The sequence below is a fragment of the Phodopus roborovskii genome, unplaced genomic scaffold (genome assembly GCF_943737965.1).
Source record: "Phodopus roborovskii unplaced genomic scaffold, PHOROB, whole genome shotgun sequence".
Classification (NCBI taxonomy): domain Eukaryota; kingdom Metazoa; phylum Chordata; class Mammalia; order Rodentia; family Cricetidae; genus Phodopus; species Phodopus roborovskii.
Window position 1 is genome coordinate 35,474,833 of NW_026126511.1, and position 23,778 is coordinate 35,498,610.

The 23,778-nt window shown below is 43.1% G+C and overlaps 1 protein-coding gene across 1 annotated transcript in view; it reads right to left on the reverse strand.

The window, feature by feature from the left end:
* The window catches only part of Vwa8 (von Willebrand factor A domain containing 8), a 296,436-nt gene that overhangs the window by 132,300 nt on the left and 140,358 nt on the right, over positions 1–23,778 (reverse strand). Inside the window, exons 19-21 of the mRNA XM_051195337.1 lie at positions 23,563–23,669; positions 18,320–18,391; positions 4,063–4,139 (exon numbers count right to left, since the gene is read on the reverse strand). Coding sequence (XP_051051294.1) covers positions 4,063–4,139; positions 18,320–18,391; positions 23,563–23,669 — 256 coding nt within the window. The remainder of the gene's footprint in view (positions 1–4,062; positions 4,140–18,319; positions 18,392–23,562; positions 23,670–23,778) is intronic.

Consider the following 23,778-nt stretch of genomic DNA (forward strand, 5'->3'; position numbering starts at 1 on the left):
TGCCAGTGTCAGAATTACCACAGATTATAGATTAGCAGAATGCTTCACCATTTTGTGAAACATTAGTTACTTCATAACAAAATGTTGATCTTAAAGGCACTCTAGGCAGAAAGCAAGGAATGCCATTGCCAATCCTCTAAGATTTTAAAAGCACCCAGAGTACCAGCTTCTTCACTCAAGAGACTGAACTACCAGACAGAAAAGACATCACAAATACTGTGTTTATGCTCTTCACCTAGAGGTAAAGGACCTGAGACCCAAGTGCACTCAGACTTCAAGGCACATGTTACAATTTGAGGGGTGAAAAAAAGATTTAGCATTTACAAGTTTAAAAACTAATAGATTCAGTTCAAGGAGATACAAGAACAACATAAATAAATGAAAGAGGAACATAAAAAAAAGTAGTTTCTTTTGAGTAGAACAAGACTATAAGCTGGGCATGGTAGTGCATGTCTTTAATCCACGCTCTGGGAGGCAGAGCCAGGCAAGATCTTTATGAGTTCGAGGTCAGCCTGATCTATATACAGCTGGTCCCAGGACAGTCAGACTGTCTCAAAAACAAACAAACAAACAAACAACAACAAAATTAGGAATAGAAGTGGGACTATTATTTACCTTCTACTCCAAGGATTACATCATATGGTTACTACACATCATCCTTTTTGTGTGTGTTTATGTGTGTGCATGTCTACAACTGTGTGGGTGCACATGTTTGTGCATGTGCTGGCTGAGGGCCAAGGCTGATGTTGGTTGTCTTCCTTGGCTACTCTCCACCTTAGTCATTGAGGCACAGTCTCTCAACTGAGCTTGAAATTTGTTTTTTTGATCAACAGAGTTCCCATTTTTACTGTGCACCCTCTTAAATCTATTATAAAAACAGACTTTATGATATGTAGTTTTATAATTTGGATTTCTAGTAATGTATTTTCACCACTCTCAATTTACACTTAGTTGCACATCAGGATTTCATAATCTTTAAGAATTGCTTTAAAAAAAGTATTAGCAAGAAAAGTTATTTTATCAAGAAATGCAGGCTATGGGCGTTAGAGAGATGGCTTGGAATTTACAGACATGGCTAGTTTGCTAGCCAGCTTGATCTGGGCAGGCAGGCCTCTCTTGTCTCTGCCTTTCAAGGGCTGGAATTACAGGTAGGCTATCATATCTACTTATGTGATGGCTAGGGATCCCAACTCTGCTTCTCATGCTTGTGTGGCAAAATGCTATAACCACAGAGACCTCTCCTCAACCCATTCTATCCTCTTACATATCATTGGGTTTGTGCATGTGTGGCTGTATGTGTGTGTGCGTGCACCAGTGTAAAAGTGTCTGTGTGTGCCGATACATATTCATGCTTTTAAATTTTATTTATTTATTCATTGAGACAGCAGCCTCACTGGCTTGGTGCTTGCCTTGTAAACTAGGGTGGCTGGCCAGAAGTCCCAGTCACCTATTTCCATCTCCACGTGATGGAACAAGCATGCACCACTATGCCCAGCGTTCTACGGACTGAACTCAGGTCCTGGCTCTTGTGAGGTGAACACTTTACTAAGCTGCCCTCCAGGCCCTGTCACTGGATTTCATTTGTGATTACTTGCTACTAATTTCTGTACTAAGGTCTTTTTTTTTTTTTTGTATCCCTCATTCATAGAAAATACTAACTTTAAAATCTCCTTTCATTATGCAGGTTTGTTGCTCTAAAATGTCTGTACTTTTCCTTTATATTTAAAGAGTACTTTTTCTTAATGTGCTATTTAAAACTTTAATACAAAGCAACCATTTTATTGAATTGTTTCATATTTGTTGCTCACAAGAGGTCAATAGTCATGTTTATCACTGTTCTCCTATGTACAATGTGTCTTTTCAACTTCAGTAGCCTTAAATGTTTTGCTTGGTTTTCAGACACCTAATTATGATGTGGCTTTCCTTTCCTGTTTGTCATACCTGAGATGCATTAGGCTATTGGCAATTTCATCAAATTGAGGGACTTTTCTACTGTGATCTCATCAAATAATCTCTCTGTTCTACCTCTCCCCACCTTTGAGATTCTAGCTGCTGATACATGACGCTGCCTTTCTCAGGGTTGTCATTCTGAGGGTTCCTAATTACTGTCTTGTTTTTGCTCAGTTCCATTTCAAAATACTTGAAAACATTTATGGCAGCTATTTTATAACCACTCCATGCTAATCCCATCATCTTAAGCACATATTCATTCATTTTCTTGCTTCTTTCTGTGTTCAGTAGTTGCCTGCTGAAGGCTTAGTCTTTCCAAGGCATTCCTCGCTGTCTCCCAAATATCCAGCTTCTTTATTTCTAAAGTTATCTTGCCTGAGAAAGAAGCTCCAAAATAATAAAACTGATGAGCTAGGTCTTCCCTTTGTCACTTTTTATCCCTCCCTCCCTCCCTTCCTGTGGTTGAGTTGGGGTCACTACGCAGAGCAGGGTTCTTTCCAGGCTCAGTTCTTCTGCCTCAGCCTTCCCAGGACCAGATTACAGGTGTGCGCCACCGCTGCCGGCAGCAAGCTTGGATTCTTCATGGCTTCTTGTTAACCAGTCCAGTGTAGCTTTCCAAGGGATGAGTGACCCTTCCTTCTGCAGAGTACACTGCATAGGATACTGTTCACACCACAGGACTCAGGTGACCACCACTCAGCTCAGACTTCCATGGGCTGCTCTGTTCCCAGGGCTTGTGAGTCACTCTACATCTACCGCTCTCCCTGTGCTAGGGTTAGTCAGGTATAAATCCAAGCTGAATTCCTGCTTTGCTTTGCTTTGGTTTTTTTTTTTAATCACACCTCACCTTCCCTTTGGTCCTTTGCTCTGTTGACTGTTCTTACTCTACATTTCTTTCAGGAACTCGTAATTATTTAGCAAGCAAATAACTTTTAATGCATTAGCTCAGTGTTCTTTCTCTGATACAGCACTTGTTTCTGTGATCTACTGGGACCAAAACAACAATAATCTACACCAATTTTAAGCTGCTCAATACTTGGTGTCTTATGCCCTGCAGTACTTAGCTTCTAGTGGTTTTGCTGCCTGCATTTGATTTCTAAAGTGAAAGCTAGTTCACAGGTAAAGCTTCAAATGACTCACATTGAGAAGTTTCATTTGCTTAAAAGTTATCCGTGAACCAACACTCCAACCACACCACATTATCTTAAGGCAAGAGGTACTAAGGCCCTGCCCACAGTCTGTGCTCTGTATCTCTTATGGGGCCACAGAGTGTTTTGTCCTCCCTGTCCACTAGCTCAGCTTCTGGAGATGAGCAGAGGCTTCGCCTCTACAAACCCAACAACCTTGGCTTCATTCCTCTATCCACAAGATACCTATTCATTCATACTTCTAAGGTCTGAGTCCGATGGGGGATGTCCTTCTGCAGGCTGTGAAAACATGTTTCTCTCACTGGTTGAGGAATAAATGCTGAATGATGAATAAAGGCAGGGAGAATTCTGGGGAGGGAAAAGGCAGGGAGCAGTCCTGAGGAGAGAAGCCATGTAGCTACCAGGAAGGTAGGATGCCTGGGCATCCTCTGGTAAGCCAAGACCATATGGAGACTCACAGATTAACAGAAATGGGCTAATAATTAAGAGTTAGCCAATAAGAAGTCTGAGTTTTCGGCCAAACCGTTTAAAATTAATATAAGCCTCTGTGTGTTTATTTGGGATCGAAGGCAGTGGGACCAAGTAGAACAGAAACCTCGGACTTCATTAGTCCCTTTAAAATACATTTTGCATGGTTTTACTGCCTTTTGAAAAAGATTGATTTTATGTCCATGTATCTGCCTGAGTTTGTGTACGTATGTGCAGAGGCCAGAAGAGGGTGCCACACCCTTTAGAACTGGAGCTAGGGGTGACTGTGAGTCACCACGTGGTGCTGGGAACAGAACCTGGATCCTCTGCAAGAGCAGCCAGTGCTCTTATGGCCCCACTTTTCCCTTTACCACCTTTTAAGGAAAGGGAAGCTATGAGCAGGTTTATAAAGCAGGCTCTTAAGACAGTATATTTAATTCACAGTAGGACAGCGATGGATAATCAGAGCTTAGGGCTCATGCCCTGATTCTCCTACCTGTGCAGCTGGATGTATTCGCGGGGTCTGTTGAGCAGGTGAAGGAACCGGTCCATGATCTTGTTTTTTCCTACACCCTGCAATTACACAAACAGCTTTAAGCTTCCGCTTTCTAGCAGCTTTCATTTGCACAGGAGTTTCTACCAAACCACTTCTTCACGGTTCTACTGAGTTAGTTTGTTGTTAGCAAAAATCAAACCAGCAAACACAGATGACACAGGCCACTGAAGGATCTGACCCCTGAGCATGGCACCCCCTCCGCTGTTCTTAGGAGAGGAGGTCCAGCTGCCAGTGTCGACTTCCTGACCTTTGTCTACAGTTTCCCATTTAAGGCTGACATTACCATAGAACACTGGTGATTTCAGGTTACAGAATGGCATCGAGCATATATACAAATAGTGGCTTTTCTTTAGTTTCTCAGAGACAGTTTTTCAGTTATGGAAAGATAAACAGGACACTGTACTTTTCCTTGATATAATCCTGTACTCTTTACTTTTTGTCACACTTTTTAAAAGTACTGCGAAACTCTTGAGCTCTACCACTGGGCATGCAATTACAACCCAACATACTCTTCTTAGACACGCCCTCACTTCTCATCCTCATGCCCGAGGTGCTAGATCATGCTGTCATCTCATTTCCCTGTTTGAAAGCATCCACTGAGTGGTCCAATGCATTTGGAGCTCAAACCTAACCACCAGTTAGAGAGCTGAGTTCAATATCATGGGAAACAAAACTGCATTAGGGTCTTATGCTTTCTCAGGCTCTCTGTTTCCACATGCCATTTTATTTATTAACCACACAGGTGTAGTGCCGTAAGTTAAGAAATAAGATTGTCTTAACCTTACAAACCCAGAAACTAAGACTCAGGAAAGGTAAGCAATATGCCAACATTCACATTCATTGACTGGAGCCAGGACTAGGTTCTGGGCGTCCGTGCTTCCGTCTGTAGTTCCTGTGCGGTGCTTAGACTTTTCAGTATAAAATTTAGGCAACCTGGACCTCATGTTACCTCCTTACTCACTTCTGGAAGGCATCTCCAACATTCCCCAAGTTAGGTAGATCAGGAATACATGCTGTCTAGTAGAAACAGCAAAGCCAAGAGTAAAGAAGGTATTATCATTGGGACTTTTACTACACAGGCAGATGTCTTATGAGGAAAAGCATTCCAGAAGCATCAAGAATGGAAATTCATACTGAATGGGGATGCCTGGAGTGCCACACCACAGGAGGCAGGCCCCTTGCTTTTCTAGCAACCATATTTGCAGAGCTCAGTACAGTGCTCATATAAATAAGGACCCAAATGAGTATTTGTCAAATGAATGAATAAATACAGCAAGCTTGGAAATAGAAGAGGTGAAAACCCTAGGAAAACATTAGCAGTGACCAGGCTTATGGGGTTACTGATAAAGGCCAGAGGGAAGTTACAGGCTGATAGAAAGTGCATACTTCATGACCCAATTCATCTGCTGAAGATTCAAAGGTACCAAAGCTGAACAAGCAGACTGACAAACTTGCCCACAACAGACTAATGATGGACAGATCACTTTTGGGGATCTGCTTAGTGTCTTACTGGATTTCACCCCTGCCCCCAATTGAATCTTTGCAGAGAAGCACAAGGAAGGACAATCACGTTTGCATATCTGCATGTCAATTACAACAGCCATAGAAGCTTTAAATGACATGCTGGAATAAACATACAATTTAAAATAGATAGAATCAGATGACTAAAACGTCTGTGTTCAGTTTTTCAGCTCTTTTAAATTCGGTAATCACAGAGAAAAGCAAACATCACAGATGCACTGTAACACTGGAGACAGGAGACAGCAAAGACCTCCTAAAAAGTGGTGAGTCACAAGGAGCTATCAGTGGCTCCTCCTCCTCCCCATCAGCCCTCCTCCTCCTCAGCCTGGGGGCCCCTGCAGTATAGGCTGCAGATGCAGGGTAGGATGCTCAGTTTCTCCAGGGCAGCTCCTTGCTGTGTCCTTTAGCCCTGGGATCCCTAAACCCCTGGCCTCCCTGTTTTCTTGGCCCCCAGACTCTTGTCGCTCCTACCTGAGCCGTCCACACTAGTTTGCTAAGGGGCACTGGAGACCGCTGTTCCTGCAACTGAACTGGATGCTCAGGCTACAGGAAGCAGACTCCCACTGGCACCTACATGTCTTTCGATGGCCAGCATGACAGCACAGCTACTTATTCTACCACTCAATACCGAATCTTAGAATCTTTTTGACATGTGCTCCATTTCCCTTAACATTATTCAAAATGCCACCAGGACCTTTGCAGTTTCAACGTGTAAAACATGGTATTTTTTCTTTCTTCCCTTTCCTTCTTCCTTCTCACCTGATTATCAATGCCATGGGTACACAGGACAGTACTGTCCTGAAGAACTAGGTGTGCTGATATATATAACATAGGCCCTGGCCATGCTTCAGCATACAGTTTACTAGGAAAACAATCAGGATGTGATATAATATTAATAACTTATAATGTGTTGTTTAAGCGCCTTAAAAACAGATTATGGGATAGGATACGGCGGCACATGCCTCTAGTCCCAGAACTAGGGAGACAGAGGCAGGGTGATCTCTAAGTTCAAGGTTAACCTTGTTAACATAACTAGTTCTAGGACAAACAACCAGGGCTACCAAGAGAGACTTTGTCTCAAAATTCAAAAACATTAAACACATTAAAAAGCAGGCTGTGTAAAGGGGCCCTTTTTTGACTCCATCAAAACTCCTGTCTTGGGATAGCTGGCCTCCTCACTCTTAAGAAAATTACAACAGCCTCACAGTAAAAGCACCTAACCCATGAGAAGAGCTAGAAGGTGAACCATTACCCAAAGGGTTGCTGTCCTTTATCCCATGGCACAAAATGCCTGTGTGGAAAAGGGAAGACCCACACTCATTCTTGGAGACTCTGCTCTGCTCTCTCTGTCTGGAACTTCAATGCCGAACCCCAGCATGGCCGATGCGGGCTTTCAGGTCGGTGTCTGCTGGGTGACCGTAAGTGCCCAGCTTTGATGTCATTATGCCAAAGGAGAGACTTTCTCAATGAAGACTTCCAGCTGATTACCTCAATGGGGCTTCTCTAGATAGCTTTTGCAGGAGCCCAGGATTTGATGTTACTGTTTGCCCTCCCTGTTAATTGGGCTGCTCCAGTTGTCCCTGCTGGAGGTTGTGAGCATCTGATGTGATAACGTTTTTTTTTTTTTTTTTTTTTTGCTGTCTGCTGCTGCTCTCCGCTACTTGATCTTTAGTCTTCTACTTCTGCTTGCTATACACTTATAAACTGGCTCAAAGCACAGCTTTCACGGGTCATTTCCTAGACAGGCATCAAAGACATAAAGCAAAGGCTTGAGAAGGCCCATCACGTGTGAGATTTGGTTTAAAATACCACAGAGTTAGGAGGAATGGGAAGGAGGAAGCAGGGGGTGTCCTAGTAGAGACAACTGTGTGGCAGGAGACTTGTGGGTTCAGTGGTCCAACAAGGTCTGCAAGAAGTCACAACAGGAGCAAGGAAGGAGCTGTAAGGCTATGTAGGGAAGTGGGCTCTAACTGTGGCAGAGCCTTGGCAGACAAGAGCTTATTTTCAGTTCTGGAAAACCAGTCGGCAGGAATGACCAAGAGAAAGAAGAGACAGCAAACAGAAACAGTTTGGAAACCCTTTACAGAAGTCAAGCATATGATGATGGGGTAAGCCAAGGAGCAGACAGAAATCAAGAGTTTTAACTAACATCACTGTGTGCCTGAGGGTAAAGGGATGAAGGGATCAACCTTTGTCTCCGATGGAGAGTGGGAGAGTGGTGAGGCCAGGCCATTGACTGAGAAAGAAATGGGGGAGGAGATGTGGGTTTGCTGAGTGAGGGAGGGAAGTTTACAAAGGCAGTTTAATTTTGGACATGTTTATTTTGAAGTGCCTGTTTCCCACATCTGTTTCTTCCTCTTCAATTCCCTGTCTCTGCTCTGGAGCAGCACATCCTCCTGGGCTGCTGTTGGAAAGGGTCCTGCTGCCCCCCCCCACTTCCACCCTCGCCCCAGAGCAGTCCACCACTTGTTCAGCTCCTTTCCTGAGCCAGAGAGCTCGCTCATCAGGTCACTGATGCTCTCAGTTCCTTCGAGGAAATGCTCAAAGAATACTTGAGGAAGGAATTTCTGAAAATATCCTGAGCAAAATGCAACAATTACAATGGTCTGTTCCTTCTAAGCATAGTTCTTGACCAAGACAGAAAATCCTCAGGATTGCTTTGATTAAGTATGTAAATAATGCCTAATTTTTCCATTAGAAAAATTGCATATACTCAATTTTCTCATGGAGAAATGTAGAAAATAAGACACCACTCAATGTGTAATTGTTCAAAAATTACCTGCTAACATTTTCAAGTTATCCCTGTGCATACTTATCTTTACTTACCAGCCACTAACCCATAGGTGTAACTTGTCTCTTAATAAAATTACCATGAAATGAACTCTTACATAGGTGTAGAGATTATATTTAGTGAGTGAAGCTCTTTAGATAGAAGAAGGAATTGGGAAGCTCAGGAAACTTGTTCTATTCTTTCCATCTCAGCCCAGTTGAGTTCTTCATGACAATGAGAATGAGGGACCTCACAGGGGCAGGAGTCAAGAGCCTTTGTACCTTCAGGGTTGCCAGTAACAATACGAAGTCATAGGTAGGACTCCAACCAGAGGCAGAAGAACACACACCTCCAGTTACTGTTCCAGAAGAACTTAGGGCCAGAACTTTAAGAACTCTGACAAAATCTGGGGCCATGGAAATGCCTGAGGTAGGTAGGTAGGTAGGTGTGTAGGTGTGTAGGTGTGTGTGTGTGTGTGTAAAACCATGTCCTTGGGCAATTAAATCCTTTACCAAAGAAAAGGATCTAGAGCTATCTTCCTGGACATTTTATCACAGAGGAAACAGGAAAAAAAGAATAGGAGAAAAGGGCCCAGAAGAATGGAGATCAGTCCGAGGGAACTTGTTCAGAAGTGGCTTTGGGTTCTGAGGCTGGAATGTGAGACTGAAATGTTGATGTGTAACAGGCCATGAAGAGCCTCCACAGCAGAAGCCAACCCTGAAGCCCCTGCTTCAGCCTCACTGGAGGATACTTCTGTCAGCCTCCTGTCTCCAGAACAGTTCACATTTAAGTTTTTGCTTGTACCATTTCTTCTGGCCACACAGCCCATCCTGTCTTGTCTGCCATCTTCCAGCCACCCTCAGCTTTCTTGTGAGGCATCTCTCTTCTGCCTGACAACTCCGGTGTTTTCTCTCCTCTGTCTTTTCTAGAACACTACGATGCCCCCAGAATACTCCAGTAACAGTGGCTCACAGCAAGAGGGCAGCCCTCTGGTTAACAGTCTATTGCTCAAGGCTCACATGTGACTTTCAGGTGGGAACCATAAAATGAAGGAAGGGGGCGGGGTCCAGAAAAGAAAGAGGAAGTCGAGGTCTTGCACTTTGCTCTTAAGGGTATCGGCACCTCTTGTAGGTGCCTTCTGTTTTTCATGATGAAAATTTGTGTACAAAGAAAGTAGAGGGATTAACATTGACAGAATCTCCTCACACAAATGCCCCTTCAGTGCAAAATGGCTGACATGCTCACACGGCCACTGGCATGAAGGTAATAGTGTGCTTCTTTCAGAATGAAGCTAGTTTGATTACGTTCTAGGCAGTGAAACTTTTGAGCACAAGAGATCTTGAAGACAAGTACATTCTGGGTCATACTTTTATATTTCATCACGCAAAACAGATGTCAAGAGGCATCTTCTATGACTGATTTATAGAGCTTGCGTCACAATGTCATGGAGTCAAACAGAAGTCAAGGTTTTCAATTCACTACACCAAGTACCTGGGAATGTGCGGCATGGGATCTGAGGCTCGGGAGGTCGGCCAGCGAAGGGGCAATCCAGAGCTCTCCCCTCTGCTGCAGTGCTTTAAGGGCTCCAGGGCAGGGTTAGTCACTGACACGGCACAGCTCTTGCTCTCCAGACAGGTCTTGCTTTGTCCTTTCTTTTCAGTTTCCCTCAATTTTTGAATAATTTGTACAGTACTGTTTTCAGTTCATATTTTTAGAAATGTTTTTTCAATAGCACCCTGAGTTCCATTTTAGAAAAGTAATTTCATTAAATACTACCTACAGGAAACAATAACAAAGGAGAAAAACTGTAATAACCAGAAAAAAAATTCTAGCTGGTTTTTTCAAATTGAGAAATTTTCACTAAATGGTGAACCTTCAAATTCTTTGCTTAATACATCTTAAAGTACATCATACTAGGACTCTGGACCCCTGGAATATAATCTTTGTTCAACTGTTCTTAGATGGAGGTTCCTTGCCATCATTTGGGTTTAGGTTTATCCATCTGAATGTGAGCCGAGGTTAATAGTCTCCCAATACTCTCATATTCTTTAATCTTATGATAAAGCGGGGGATTGGTGCTAAACAATCAGTGGCAATTTCTTATTTTTCCAACTTCACTCAGTGAAAATAGGTTATTTACATAACCAGAGAAATAATCTCACTCAACAGTAAATAACTCAACAGTAAATATTCACAGAGATGGAGTCTGACAACAGATCCAAGGTAAGAAGGCAAAGACTTCAAGCATACGGCTCTCACACAAGTGATTACAAGGCTTCCTTCCAGAGGCTAAGACCCGTTTAATATATGAATAAAATCTATATCCCTGAAATCTGCTATGCAATACATTGCTACTATAAACAGCAAAGAAAATGGGTTTCTAAAAAATACAAGGCACAAACTAAACTGGTGGGGAGACTGTGATAAAACAGCAGAATTTTCCAGACTGTAGATCAGGTAACTACACTAATGAACAAAGCCCAGAAAGGTACCAAATACTATAGATAAAGGTGAGCATCAGTGTACTTGATGAGACCAAATATTCCTGAGTGTTGGGGCCCTTAGGCTGCTGGAGTTATTGGAAGTGCAGCACACTTAGTTGCCCAGTTTCCTACTGTCACTACCAGCTGGGAAACAGATAAGAACATTCATGGACCAATTGTTCAGTCTCTTCACAGATATTAGGCAATTATGCTGGCATAGTGATATGGCATGCTCCTGGTGAACACAGAAGCAACTTGCTAGGGCCCACTTCCCATTAGTTAGCAAAATTCATACATTCTTTAATTTATGCAACAAAAGTGCAGCATCTTAATACTAAATAACACACATTTGTGAAATATCTATCCACAGAGAAACTAGGCCCTGATCACAGGAAACCTAATAAAGGGAAGAAGGTACAGGAAATCAGAGCAATGGTCACAGAATCTTGCTTGGCTGACACTAACTAACTGTTTTCCGATTTTACAATTTGATCAAATCAAATCCTATGAAATTAATAAGATGTTATGTATAGTTTAGAACAAATGAATGTAATTTAATTTTGTTGTGTAAACTAATCAAGAAATTAAATGGGTTTAATAAAGTTTACTTTAAAAATATTCCCTCTAGACTGCTATAATTCTATATAAAATATCTATAATAGGAGTGGGCCAATTATCTCTCAAATGAAGGTAACAGGGAAAACATCCTTTTTGTTATGACGTGGGTATGAAACACAGCCCCAGGTTTATGTACTGGAGGGCTGGTCACCAGCTGGGGGCACTATTGAGAGGACGGAGTTGCGAGGGACTCACATAGTGGAAGGGGTGACCCCGGAGTTGGCCACTGGGATGGCCCTTGAAGACTTTGCACTGTGAGATGAGAGTCTTCCCAACCTAAGGTTTCCATGCTGGCTATGGAGCCAGTCAGCCAAGGCTGAGCCCTTTGCAATAGAGCCAGAGGGACTCTCCTTCCTGTTAGGTCCTTTCTCTCAGGCATCTGTCATAGTGACAAAACACCGACTTAGAATCTCAAGCAGACTCGGAGGCATCTCAAATGCAATGGCCAGACTGGGATGGTGTCTGACTGAAAAAAACAAAACATGAGGTAACACTATGGAGGCCATTGCGGAACCCCAGAAAGAGACCACTGTAGACTATATTAATGGTTACAACGGATTTGTTGGGTGTGATAATGAAACTGTAGTTAATGTGCCCATGAACACTAAGAAACCTGCAAGGAGAACGCACTAAAAGGTGACTGTCAGTGAGGCATCTGCCGTGCAGGCATGAGGACCTGAGCTCCGATCCCCAGCACCCATGTCACAGGCAGGGCATGGCAGCCTATCATCCCAGGAGCAGGGAGGGAGACCACAGATCTCTGGGGCTTGCTGGCCTGTCAGTCTAGCCAGAGTCCGGGAGCTCCAGTGAGAGAGATGCCTGACACCGACCTTTAACTGCCATACAAGTGCACACACATGAACACATGGCTCTCATGCATACACCTCCGCCCACAAAAGGATTGTGGAAATACATGTAAGACTGTCAAGATGCAGTTGACTGCTGAATGGGTAAGCATGCCCTCTGCTTTCATATAAAAGGAAAATGCGAACGTGTTTTACTCTGCATGCAAAGGGCAGTCTCTATCCTAGACTGTCATAATCATTCGGCAGAGTCAGCTCTTACATTTTTGCTGCTGTTACTATTGTTAGCATCGGCAGAACTGAACTGAACTGGTGTGACGCTGTGGGGAAAATAGGAGCCTGGGAGACCTAAATCTGCCACTAACCAGTTATGTGATCTGGGACAAATAGCTGAACCTTTTTAAGATTGTCTGTTTACTGGAAAGCCATGGGAAACACAACTTTTCTTTTTCTCCACAGTGTTGTTGTAGAACTAAGTAATGATTAAAAGCACTGGAAACTGTAAAGCACACAGACACCACTGCTATCAATCAACTACAGATGCTATCAACTACAGATGAAATTAAATATACATCACAACTATCTTACAGTTGGATCGGAGTAGGAAATGATGTGACCGTTAGAGGAGGAAGAGATTGCACTTTCTGCGACACCAACTAGGAGAGGCATCCTGGAGGCTGAAGCACTTGGAATGCTCACAGGTGAAGACGAAAGAAACGCTGGCATGAGCCCAAAAGAGCACAGAAGAGGGCAGAGGGAGCAGGTGGGCACGCCGTACACAGAGCAGCTGAAGACTTTGGGGTGATCCCTGTAAAGAACGCCGTACACAGAGCAGCTGAAGAGTTTGGGGTGATCCCTGTAAAGAACGCCGTACACAGAGCAGCTGAAGAGTTTGGGGTGATCCCCTGTAAAGAACGCTGTACACAGAGCAGCTGAAGAGTTTGGGGTGATCCCCTGTAAAGAACGCCGTACACAGAGCAGCTGAAGAGTTTGGGGCGCTCCCCTGTAAAGAAGACTGTGTCGGGTATAGGAGGTCGATGAAGTTTTAGCAGGGAAATAAAACTGACAACTGTCTTACAGTAAAGCTTCTGCATCGGCATGACAGGCTCCTACGTGACCATCAAGCATGAAAGACCAGGGCGCCTGTCCCACTTGGTTCCAAAATGGCAGTTGTGCCTCATTTCCTAGAAAGACGACTCTGGCAGCAAAATCCCACACTGAAAATAGAGATTTAAAAACTGACTTTGTCAAAGTGAAATGGAAGCTACTTTATTCTCACTTGCTTGGGGGGGGGGGGAGTGTTGTAAGTGGACCCTGTTTTCAGCTTCCTAACAGGTGTGGAATTTTGTCTAACGCTATAGATGCTTAGAAAAGATTGAAGGAATCATCTACATGGGGCGGGGGGGGGGGGGGGGATTCAGTAACAGTGAAAAGCTGACCACCTCAAAATCAACACCCACTTCCTCTAATTTCCCCTCGCTTAAAAGCTGCTGCTGACACAGGAACCTTCTGAAATACCTGCAGCTACCACACAACTTAAGTGTTCTTGTGGACTCAGCCAGGGCTAGTTCTTAAAGACAAAGCTGAGCAGTCATCTGCTTCTAACCACCACCAGGTCATATAAAGAGCATTCATTACGTTTACCCATGTGCCTACTCACTGCCGACATCTCTGTCCTATTTAGCCCCCAAGTTTCACCTCACTCTGTTCCCTGAGTTGTCATCAGTGTTTAGAAAGAGAAAGGAAGGAGATGATTACTGCCATAGTTTGCTTAGTTTCAAAACAGAACACATGAAGTAGTTTCCCTGATTGTTTCAGTGAAAACAGTGGCTACACCACCCCAGGCAGCTAAGACTCAAGAGTCTCAGGACCTTGTCTTTTTCTCATGGGGATGCTTTACTAAGCAGAAATCAGTGCGGATGAGAGGGAGTATCAAATACTGGGAGGTATGAAAAGCCATTGATCAGTGTAGCAGGGTGCTGTTCAAAGCTACTGAAAAAGTACCTAGTTACCATGACTGCAAAAGCCCACCTTCCTGGAAATAAAAAAAGGCCAGAGAGAGGGAACATGCTAGCCATCCTTGCTCTGATTTGCTAAGGACCCTCCAGGTGCTTTGTACTCCTCACACCTCAGCAGGAGGTGGACAAAGGCTCACCAGAGTCTTCCCTGATCTACACAGATGCCAGCTCCTCACACCACAGCAGGAGGTGGACAAAGGCTCACCAGAGTCTTCCCTGATCTACACAGATGCCAGCTCCTCACACCTCAGCAGGAGGTGGACAAAAGATCACCAGACCTTGCCTGTTCTGCACAGATGTCAGCTCTTGCAAACAAGCTTGAATGCGACTTAGTTGGCTCATGTATTTACACAATTCTATTTGGGTTTTTGGCCAGCCACTTTGGTCCGACTCCCACCTTCTGACTGGTAAATACAAGCATGAGATGCCACTCTTCACAGCTAAATGCTAGCTAGCGATTGTTCAGAACACAAAGATCTCCACTGCTTATCATAGGGCTCCAGCATCAGATCTGAGCTATCTCAGGCAAATGGGCATTGAATCATGTAATTGCCCAGATTCTGCCTTGACCCACCAGGGAGGGGCAAGCTTATAGGACTCAGTCCATTGTTTTCAGAGCTTCTGAAAAATGTATCTAAATTACTTCTAATACTTTATGAGTTATTGATGTTTATATTTCTCTCCTAAGTAGGAAATGCAGAGTCTTCTAAGATACTGTTAAATACCTGACAAACACTGTACACAAAGCATCATAGAGGAGGTCAGTATAACCCAGGCCCTCAACGGCTCACTGGCCCTGGAAGAGAGGGCAAGTAAATTCATGAATCTAACAGGACACTGATGGATATCTAAAAAGGGCTTACTTCATCACTTCAGAGAATGGAGCCAGGGTAGTGATCTTAAAAACCCCTGTGTCATTTCCATGACAGCACATGTCACTGTAAGGATAGAAGACAGACGGCTGTGTGTGTGTGCGCGCGCGCACGTGTGCGTGCGCGAGCATTGGCTGGGAGAGACACTGGCAAAGACCAGGGGCTGCAATGCCAGGACAAAGATCCGCATAGGAAACAAACCCTAACTTATTTCTGAGCACAGGTTTTGAGGTGAGGAGTGAGATGTCAAACTGAAGGCAGTGGGATCAGACGAGGCGACAAACGGCAGTGTGAAGGAGTTAGACTGGAAAGACACAGACAGCAGAAATCCGGACACAGTCCGGACCCGGTATATGCTGATGGCAGACCTTCAGGTTTATAATCAAAGGACCAAATGTCCTCCAGATATGAAAAGGGCCTGTCTGTCAGTCATGCCTTGGTCACTAGAGACCCACCTTTGGCTTTCTGAGAGAAACTACCCCCGCTCCAGCTCTGTGTATCCTCTGTTGTTCAGATCTGTTTCAGAGTTACCAGCCATGTCTGTTTCTGACGCCATTTTCTCTACAGCAGGAGTTTTCAAAGAACACACTAAGTACTCCAGGCTTCAAGTGACAAAAAGTCTGTTAAGAACTCTGGGCTTGAGCCAGGCTAGGTGGCACACATCTCTAATTCCAGCATTCAGGAGGCAGAGGTGGATGGATCTCTGAGTTCAAGGCCAGCCTGGTCTACATATTAAGTTCCAGTCCAGCCAGAGATACAGAGTGAGATAGCATCAAAATAAACCCCCCACAAACCTTCTGGGCTTGTGAGCATGGGGTAGGACCTCGGGGTGGGAGGAAGAGGAGGATGGGAGGGGGAGGGGGGAGATGTAGATGCAGGATTCATGTATTAAGTTCTAAAAAATAAAAATTAAAGATCAGTAAGAGCATACTTCCTTACTAAAAATAATGATAAAAGAACTCTGGGCTTTACATGTTTACTAAGTTCAGAGTCATCATTTTTCAGTGCACTGAGAATGTCAAGGACCCATGCCACCTGTCAGCCACTACTCATTAACCTGTAAGGACTCACTAGAAAAACGACTACCAATAAATAGAAGTGGGCAGGACATTTCAAATGGTGAAAACAACCATGAATTATCTATTTTATGTTTAAATCTTGTTTAGAAAAAAGTGAAGCAAAAGAATACAAAAATGCTTTTAAAACTTCCATGTGATACATGGGTTTTATTTTTAGCTGGCACTAAGCGCCACGTGGAATACTTCCCATGCTTTATCACACATCATCTTTACATTAGCCCAGTGGAATGCACAGTGTTTACACTGCCAAGTCAGACCTCAGAAAGCTGAGCAGCATGCCAGACTTCACTCATGAGGGAGTTGCTGCTAGACCTTCTGCCACTCAATTCCAGATCTATGCCTTCAATCACAGGCCTGTTTAAATCCAAGTTTTTAAAATTTTGAGCCAGTAAGCAGGCTCAGCAGCTAAAAGTGCTTTTGAGTAAGCCTGATGACCGAGTTTGACTCCTGGGAACCGTGTAAGAGTCTGATACAGGAGAAATGTGCATCTATAAACCTAGCATGCCTACATGATGGGATATTCCCTTCTATGTATGTTTCTCTTATTGGCTGATGAATAGAACACTGTTGGCCAATAAGGCAGGAAGATAAGTGGGACTAGGAGGTGAGGAGAATTATGGGAAATGTCGGCAGACGGAGTTGCCATGAGGGACTGGGAGGAAAGGATGAGCCAGGCGTTCTCCAGTAAGATAAGGCCATGAAGAAATACTTAGATTAATGGAAATGGGTTAATAATTAAGATGGAGTTGGCCAATAAGAAGCCCTAGTCATTGGCCAACGGCTTTACAACTGATATAGCTAGCATCTGTGTGTTTATTTGGGGCTCAAGGGCTGGGGGACCAGGCGAGACAGAAAGGTCGCGTTACACCTACAGTAAGATAAAGTGGAAGGGAAACTGCCCAGAGCTGAGGGAGCTAGCCTAGAATTTGAAGAGAGAACCTGTCTCTAAATTGAGGTGGAAGTACATAAAGTGGTCCTGACCCCCAAACATGACCTGAGACGAATGCATACACAATAAATAAAATCACAAATGTTAACTACAGGTTTGAGAAGCAATTCATCAAATAACCTATATTTTTATGTAAGTAAAAAACAAGAAACACAAAAAGGCTAAGTTTCTGATTGCCTTTAATTTGTAAAAAATCAAAGTGCTATTCCTTTTGCATCTGGTAATTCAATTGAGGAAAATTATCAGAATGTTTTAAATACTGAGTGTCTATCCATCCCTTACATGAGCATAGACATATAACTCTACTACGAAGTGGGAATGTGCTAGGAACCCAGGACAGAAATGAGCCAGAGAAACAGTTCTTGTTCCTGGGGAACATACTACTTAGGAGGATGCTCACTACATGGGAAATGTAGCTCCATGAAACTAATGTGAAAAGCAGGGCCAGAGGAGAGGAGATGCAATGGAAGCAGATCAGACCAGGAAAGTATCCCTCCCAGGAGCCTGAGAGCAAAGCTCCAGGGAGGAGGACAGACATGAACCGAACACCGAGATGAGACCTGAAGGGAGGTCAGGGCGGTTTCAAGGTAGCGCAGGCTAAGCCATACTAAGTCTGGGCTGCAGCAGTGGGCAGAGGCGGCAACCTGAAAACTGCATACTGAAGATGTGGACTGTATGTGAGAGCAGGGAGGAAGTGACTACAGCAAAAAGACACAGAAATGGTTTATACACCCATTAACCTGGCTGGGAGTGAGTGGATCTCAGCATGTACAGGAGGTGCAACTACAGTCTGAAATCTGTTCTGCACTCCTGGTGGCGTGTGATGGTGAACACGGTTAGGGGAGCAGAGCTGGGAAGACACAGACATTTATGGGGTAAACAGGCTGGGGGATGGAAGACGACTGAAGATGTTTAACCTTGGGATAATGCCAAGGCTTAGATTATGCTTTGGAAGGTAAAGAGTTTCATGCTGTGAATTTAAATATGCCATTTCATTAAGACCAATAAGAATCCTTATTTCCCAAAGAAGAAACTTACTGCTTCGGAAGCATTAGCATTCACTCATCCGTGCTTCATAACTCACCTGGTTACCGACCAATAGCAAGTGTTCTCCCAGGACGAAGTCTTTGAGCATGTCTTCCATCACTATCATGTGCTAGAAAAAAAGGATTCAATCAGGTGCTATACAGCTGTTATCTTAGAATGCAGAGCAGATGTTACAATAAAATAAGTAACTGACTTGAATTACAACACATTTTTGCTATTGCTGTCGTTGAGACAGGTTCTCTCTATGTTGTCCTGGCTGTCCTCAGCACTATGTAGACTAGGCTGGGGTCAAACTCAGAGGCCCACTTGCCTCTGCCTATCTAGTGCTGGGATTAAAGGTATGTGCTACCACACCTGGCTGTAATTAAAAACATATTTAAAGATGTGGATAAGTTAGTCAATTTGATCACCAATACTGAAAACTTCAAATAGCCCATCTGAGCAAGAGCAAACTACTGACCAGTATTTCAAATAATTTTTTATAATTAAATTCAAATACTTTTATTTATGTTCTGTATAACTGGCTTATAATTTAATGTAATATTTAAATTGGTGCCTGCTAATGTAAGTAAACAAAAGCAACCAAATACCTCCATTTTGGACTTTTAAAAATGTATATTTACCTATATACACATACATTTATATGTGTTTTATATATAAGAAAATGAAAAATATATACATAACTGTATATATAGTATCGAAACTATACATATGCAGGTATATTTGTTAAGATAAAACAAAAACTAGCACATCTTAATTGCACATCTGACCCGGGAGGAAAAGAGCCCAAGAGAAGGCGCAAGAAACAGCGATGCACTCGTTCAGGCGCGGCCTAACCATTCACCTTCAAAGCAGTGTAGAGTCCGAGAATTAAAAAGGCTCTTTTTGCCTCCCATTATTTTTCATTTCAATTATGACACAATATGGTGAAAGGGCAAAGTTAGGGTTGCTCACAGCAGTCACAGAGGAGACTGCATTGCTCTTTTGTGTGCCAGGAAGTAGGGCACGAGAAAGTAGGTTACAAAGGCTCATGGGGCTTTGAGCGGGAAGAGCTGCATCCCAGCAGAGGCTGAACCCTGAGCCTCTCTTCTTGATTTCTGGACCAAAATCAACAAGTGCTCAGGCTACTCAAACTATTTTTGAGAGAAAAACAAACAAACCAACCATATTAACCTTTTATGACATATATACATGTTACACATATATCCTAGCATTTTACTGGTTTGCTTTTCTTGTTTTTTTTTGACATTCAAAACCGTCAAATTCTGCAATGAAATAAAAAAGTTATTTTCCCCTCCTTCAAGAATAATGAATGAGTATATCGATAGCTTTAGGTTTCTTAAATTGGATACATTGAGGAACAAAAAATTTAGAAAGGTTTAAAGTAAAAAGAATATATTCATTTATTGTTTTCTGTAACATTGAAAAGTAAATGAAAAGAGACACTGGGTTAACAGTGTAAATAATGAGCACGCTAAGAGTAAAAAGGTGTGACTGCCCTCGGGGAGGAGGACCCGGACATCAGTCACACCGGGTCTTGCTACTAACATGGTCTGGAGACTGCTTCCTTTTAACTAAGTGAAAAAATCAGTGGTAATCTCAAGACACTGAGGCAAAGGAGAAAATGTCCCCAGAAGCACATGTGTGGCCAGGTGACACTGAAGGTCCATCACAGTTCTGTATCCTCTAAGTTTTCTTAGTACTCCCACATCTGCTGCTGTGACTGTCACCATATCTGCCTACTGACTGGAGCAGTGAGCTAAGGCTAAGGTCATGGCCAATGCGAATGAGTGTCTTGGTCTTTGCAGCACCACAGGCAGTTTCTCCCTTCTACCCATCTTCCTGCAGCTGTCTTTCGCTCTTTCTCACCGTCTTCCTGGCTTTCTTTTGGATGCCCAGGATATGACAGAGTGGGTTAGTGCCTGTGTGGACACAGGGCCTGCCTGAGGGCCAGGTTAGGCACTGGAGCAGAGTTGCAGGCTGGCGCTCACAGAGCTCAGCACTCTCCCTTTCAGGGAAATCTTCCCAACTGAAGACAGGTTTGATTGTGAGAGTTTTTTTTAGGGCCCTGGAAATAGCTCAGCAGGTAAAGGCTCTGCCCTAGAAGCCTGAGGGCCCAAGCCCAGTGCCAGGAGGAGTAACTGACTCCCACAAGTTGCCGTCTTTGTCTTTGTTCTTTGTGTGAACGACGTACACACACAGACATGGAGACATAGAAAGAGACAGAGAGATCTTTTATTGGCACAGCTGGGATTCAGCGCATTTCTCATCTCTGACCTAGATTTTGACTGGCCAATTTAGCTTCTGAAACCTCCGTTTCTCTGGGGCAAACGTGTTCTCCACAGTACAGCATGGCTGCTTCTTTGTTCACAGGCCTGTCAATCATCTTCCAAAGCTCCTTAGCTGAGTCCTAATGCTTTGGGAGCTGTGGCTATGCCTCACGCTCGGGCAGGCCTGGCCTCCATTCTCCCCTCCCCCCTCCAGTGCGGGCAGTCAGGAGTGATTTCCAGTTCTCTCACTTTCCACCAGGTGATGTGTTCCCCCAATTTCTACCAGCGAAGGAGCCCTGTAAGGCGCCCCCCCCACCACCTCCTTACTTCATCCTTCACTGTGACCTGGACTGTTTCAACAGCCAACGGTCTTTGATTTCAAATTCTTGGACAACTCGAGTGAAGACAACTATAGTGAAAGCGCAAAAGTGCTTAAAATCCAGTCACTGAGTTCCTTGGCGAGGACCCTATTCCATCACTAGGGAAGCCTGGACACTGCACTCCTCGTCACCAGCCCATCGCTTGACACCGTTCAACTGGAAATCAAGCATCTGTGCATTGAGATCAAGGGCATGTGGCTTCTGAAGAGACGGTCTCTCTCATTTAACCAAGGTTCTGCAAATGCCCACTTCAGCCTGGGTAACTCACGCAACTTTGTCCAGTTAACCGGTTGTCTGAGACCTTTCCAGTCAGCGACCATCAGCTCATTGATGTTACCATAGTAGCCTGCATGTACCTCCATTCGCACTATGTAGTAATGGAACTGTATGTACTTACTAGCCTGTATTTTACATCAGTCGTGGAGATGCATCTGCTTGTATGTATACCTTTTAATCTCTATACCCCAATACCTTAGGGACAAGCTTGACTCGTCATGTTTAATTTTTCAGGTCTAAAGTTCCTTGGGCTTATTAAAAAGCTTGTTATTCTCCAATTTCTCCTACTTACTGCTTCAAGTACCATATTCCATAGTAAGTGATTTAATGAATAATGAATATTTCTTAAAATGTATGTTCAAACACTTATTCATCCCTTTTAATTCCCTCAACACTTATTTACAATATGCTAGAAATTTCAATAGAGACAGCAGATAAAAGACCAGAGAAAACATTTAAAAGACCATTTTCAATGCAGTGTGGTAAGGAGACCACAGGACATCACAGGAAAGATGGATTGGATAGACCCTGCACCTGTGACACTGAAGATTCCTGCTTCTAAGATGACACAGCATAGATGAAGCAGTTAATGCCTCCTACAGATGCAGACTGCGTCAAGTCACACCCCCAGTCCTTATTAATGGTCAATTCATTACATTCTGGGGATGGATAGGGGCATTTGGAGACAGTTACACAAAGCCCCTCAGGGCGTCTGTGGAAAGGTTACTGCAGACCTGCAGTCATCAATGTCTGTGTCACCAATACCATGGCAACAGACACTGTTCAAGGACACAATGGATTTACTTCCTACTGAACTTCCTACGTTCTTACATGTGCAAAGTCTTTTCAACCTTAACTATTGTTACGTATAACAATTTCATAATTTTCCCCCTTTTATTTCTGAAATATGGACAGCATTTAGAAATACTATTGTATCTTTTATAAATTTGAAATTATGTGCATTGGTGTGAAGGTGTCAGATCCCCTGGAACTGGAGCTAAAGACAGTTGTGAGCTGCCATGTGGGTGCTGAGAATTGAACCCAGATCCTCCAGAAGAACAGCCAGTGCTCTCAATCCCTGAGCCATCTCTTCAGCCCACTATTGTTCCTTTTAATATAAAGGTTTTTATTTTTATATCATAGCTAAGAGTATTTTCCTTTTATCTACACAACTTGATTTTTTGTCCCTTTGTAAATAAATCAATTATGCCATGGTCCTAAAGTAAAAGCAACCATATATCAGTTAACTGACTATAGAATGAAACAAAACAAAAGCAGTGGTAAGTCTTTTGCCATGCAAAAAATAATTACAGCCTTGATATATAAGTGTTTAAATAAAAATATTTTTATTAAGAAAGAAAAACTTGCCTGGATACCTTTATACTATTAATCTCACTTGAGGGACATAAATTATCTTACTCATAGAACAATAAATAAAATTAGTAAAAGAAACTACATTATAAGCCTTACAGACTACAGCCAGGATTTCTGCATCTTCTTAGAATCCCCCATGGCAGCGCCCCTTACCAGCAGGAAGTAGTTTGGAAAGAACGATGCCCAAATTCCCAAATATTGTCTACAAATGTTTGTTTTCATTTAAATGGACTTGGTTATATAAAATAAATAAATTAAAAAAAAGACCAGTATAAAAAAAAAAAGAAACTGCATTATAATTTTGCTAACTCCTTAGAAAGAAAGAAAATTCTAACATAATTTTTAAATGTATATTTACATGCAGATTAGCAAATAAGAACTACAAAAAAAATGTATACTTTTATTATAAAAGAAATATAAAACTGGAAGAAACAGAAAAAGAAACATTTTCAGAAATGTTTACTAAAAACAAATCTTATAGAAATGTATTTCACAGTAATAAAGCTTTTAAGTTCAAACGTTTTTCTGTGGTTTGGGAAACAGTCTACAATACTGGTTAGGTAGAAAGGGCTATGTCCCCGTCAAAGTCCATCATCCACCGAAAGAGGAAAAGCAGAGAGCAGGGTCATCCTAGGAAAGGGTAGCAGAGGAAGAAGAGGAAGGCATGTAGGACACACCTTCTGTGGGCTGCACAAATCACTTACCTAGAAGCCAGAGTGAGAGCCAGTACGTCGACATGTCTGTTTTAATTCAATAAGGTATCTTACTGGCCTCCAGCACAGTCATGAAACATGTGTGCACATAACATGCACATACTTAAATCCATGGCAGTAACTCCTCTTAATTTTAACCACTGGAAAGAATTTTAAACCTCATTGTCACTGTTATTAAAATTAGTTCCGCCCTTCATTTTGCCTCTCCTGAACTGAATTTAGGAGACTACTATCATGATGTTCAAAACCATGCAGCAATGCCCTCACCTGAACGTTGTCATAGAAGAGGACATCAGGCACTTTCATCTTCTCCTGGGCATTGTACACGGGTGCGGTGGCAGCGCCAATCCTCAGAGACCCGGATACTATCTCACCTGAACGTTTTGTACAGGACAGAGGATTAGTCATGGCAATGTCTTGCAAATATCCGGAGCAGGCTAGTCTGGCCAGCACACACTGCCAGGCAGCTTCTGTAACTGAGGT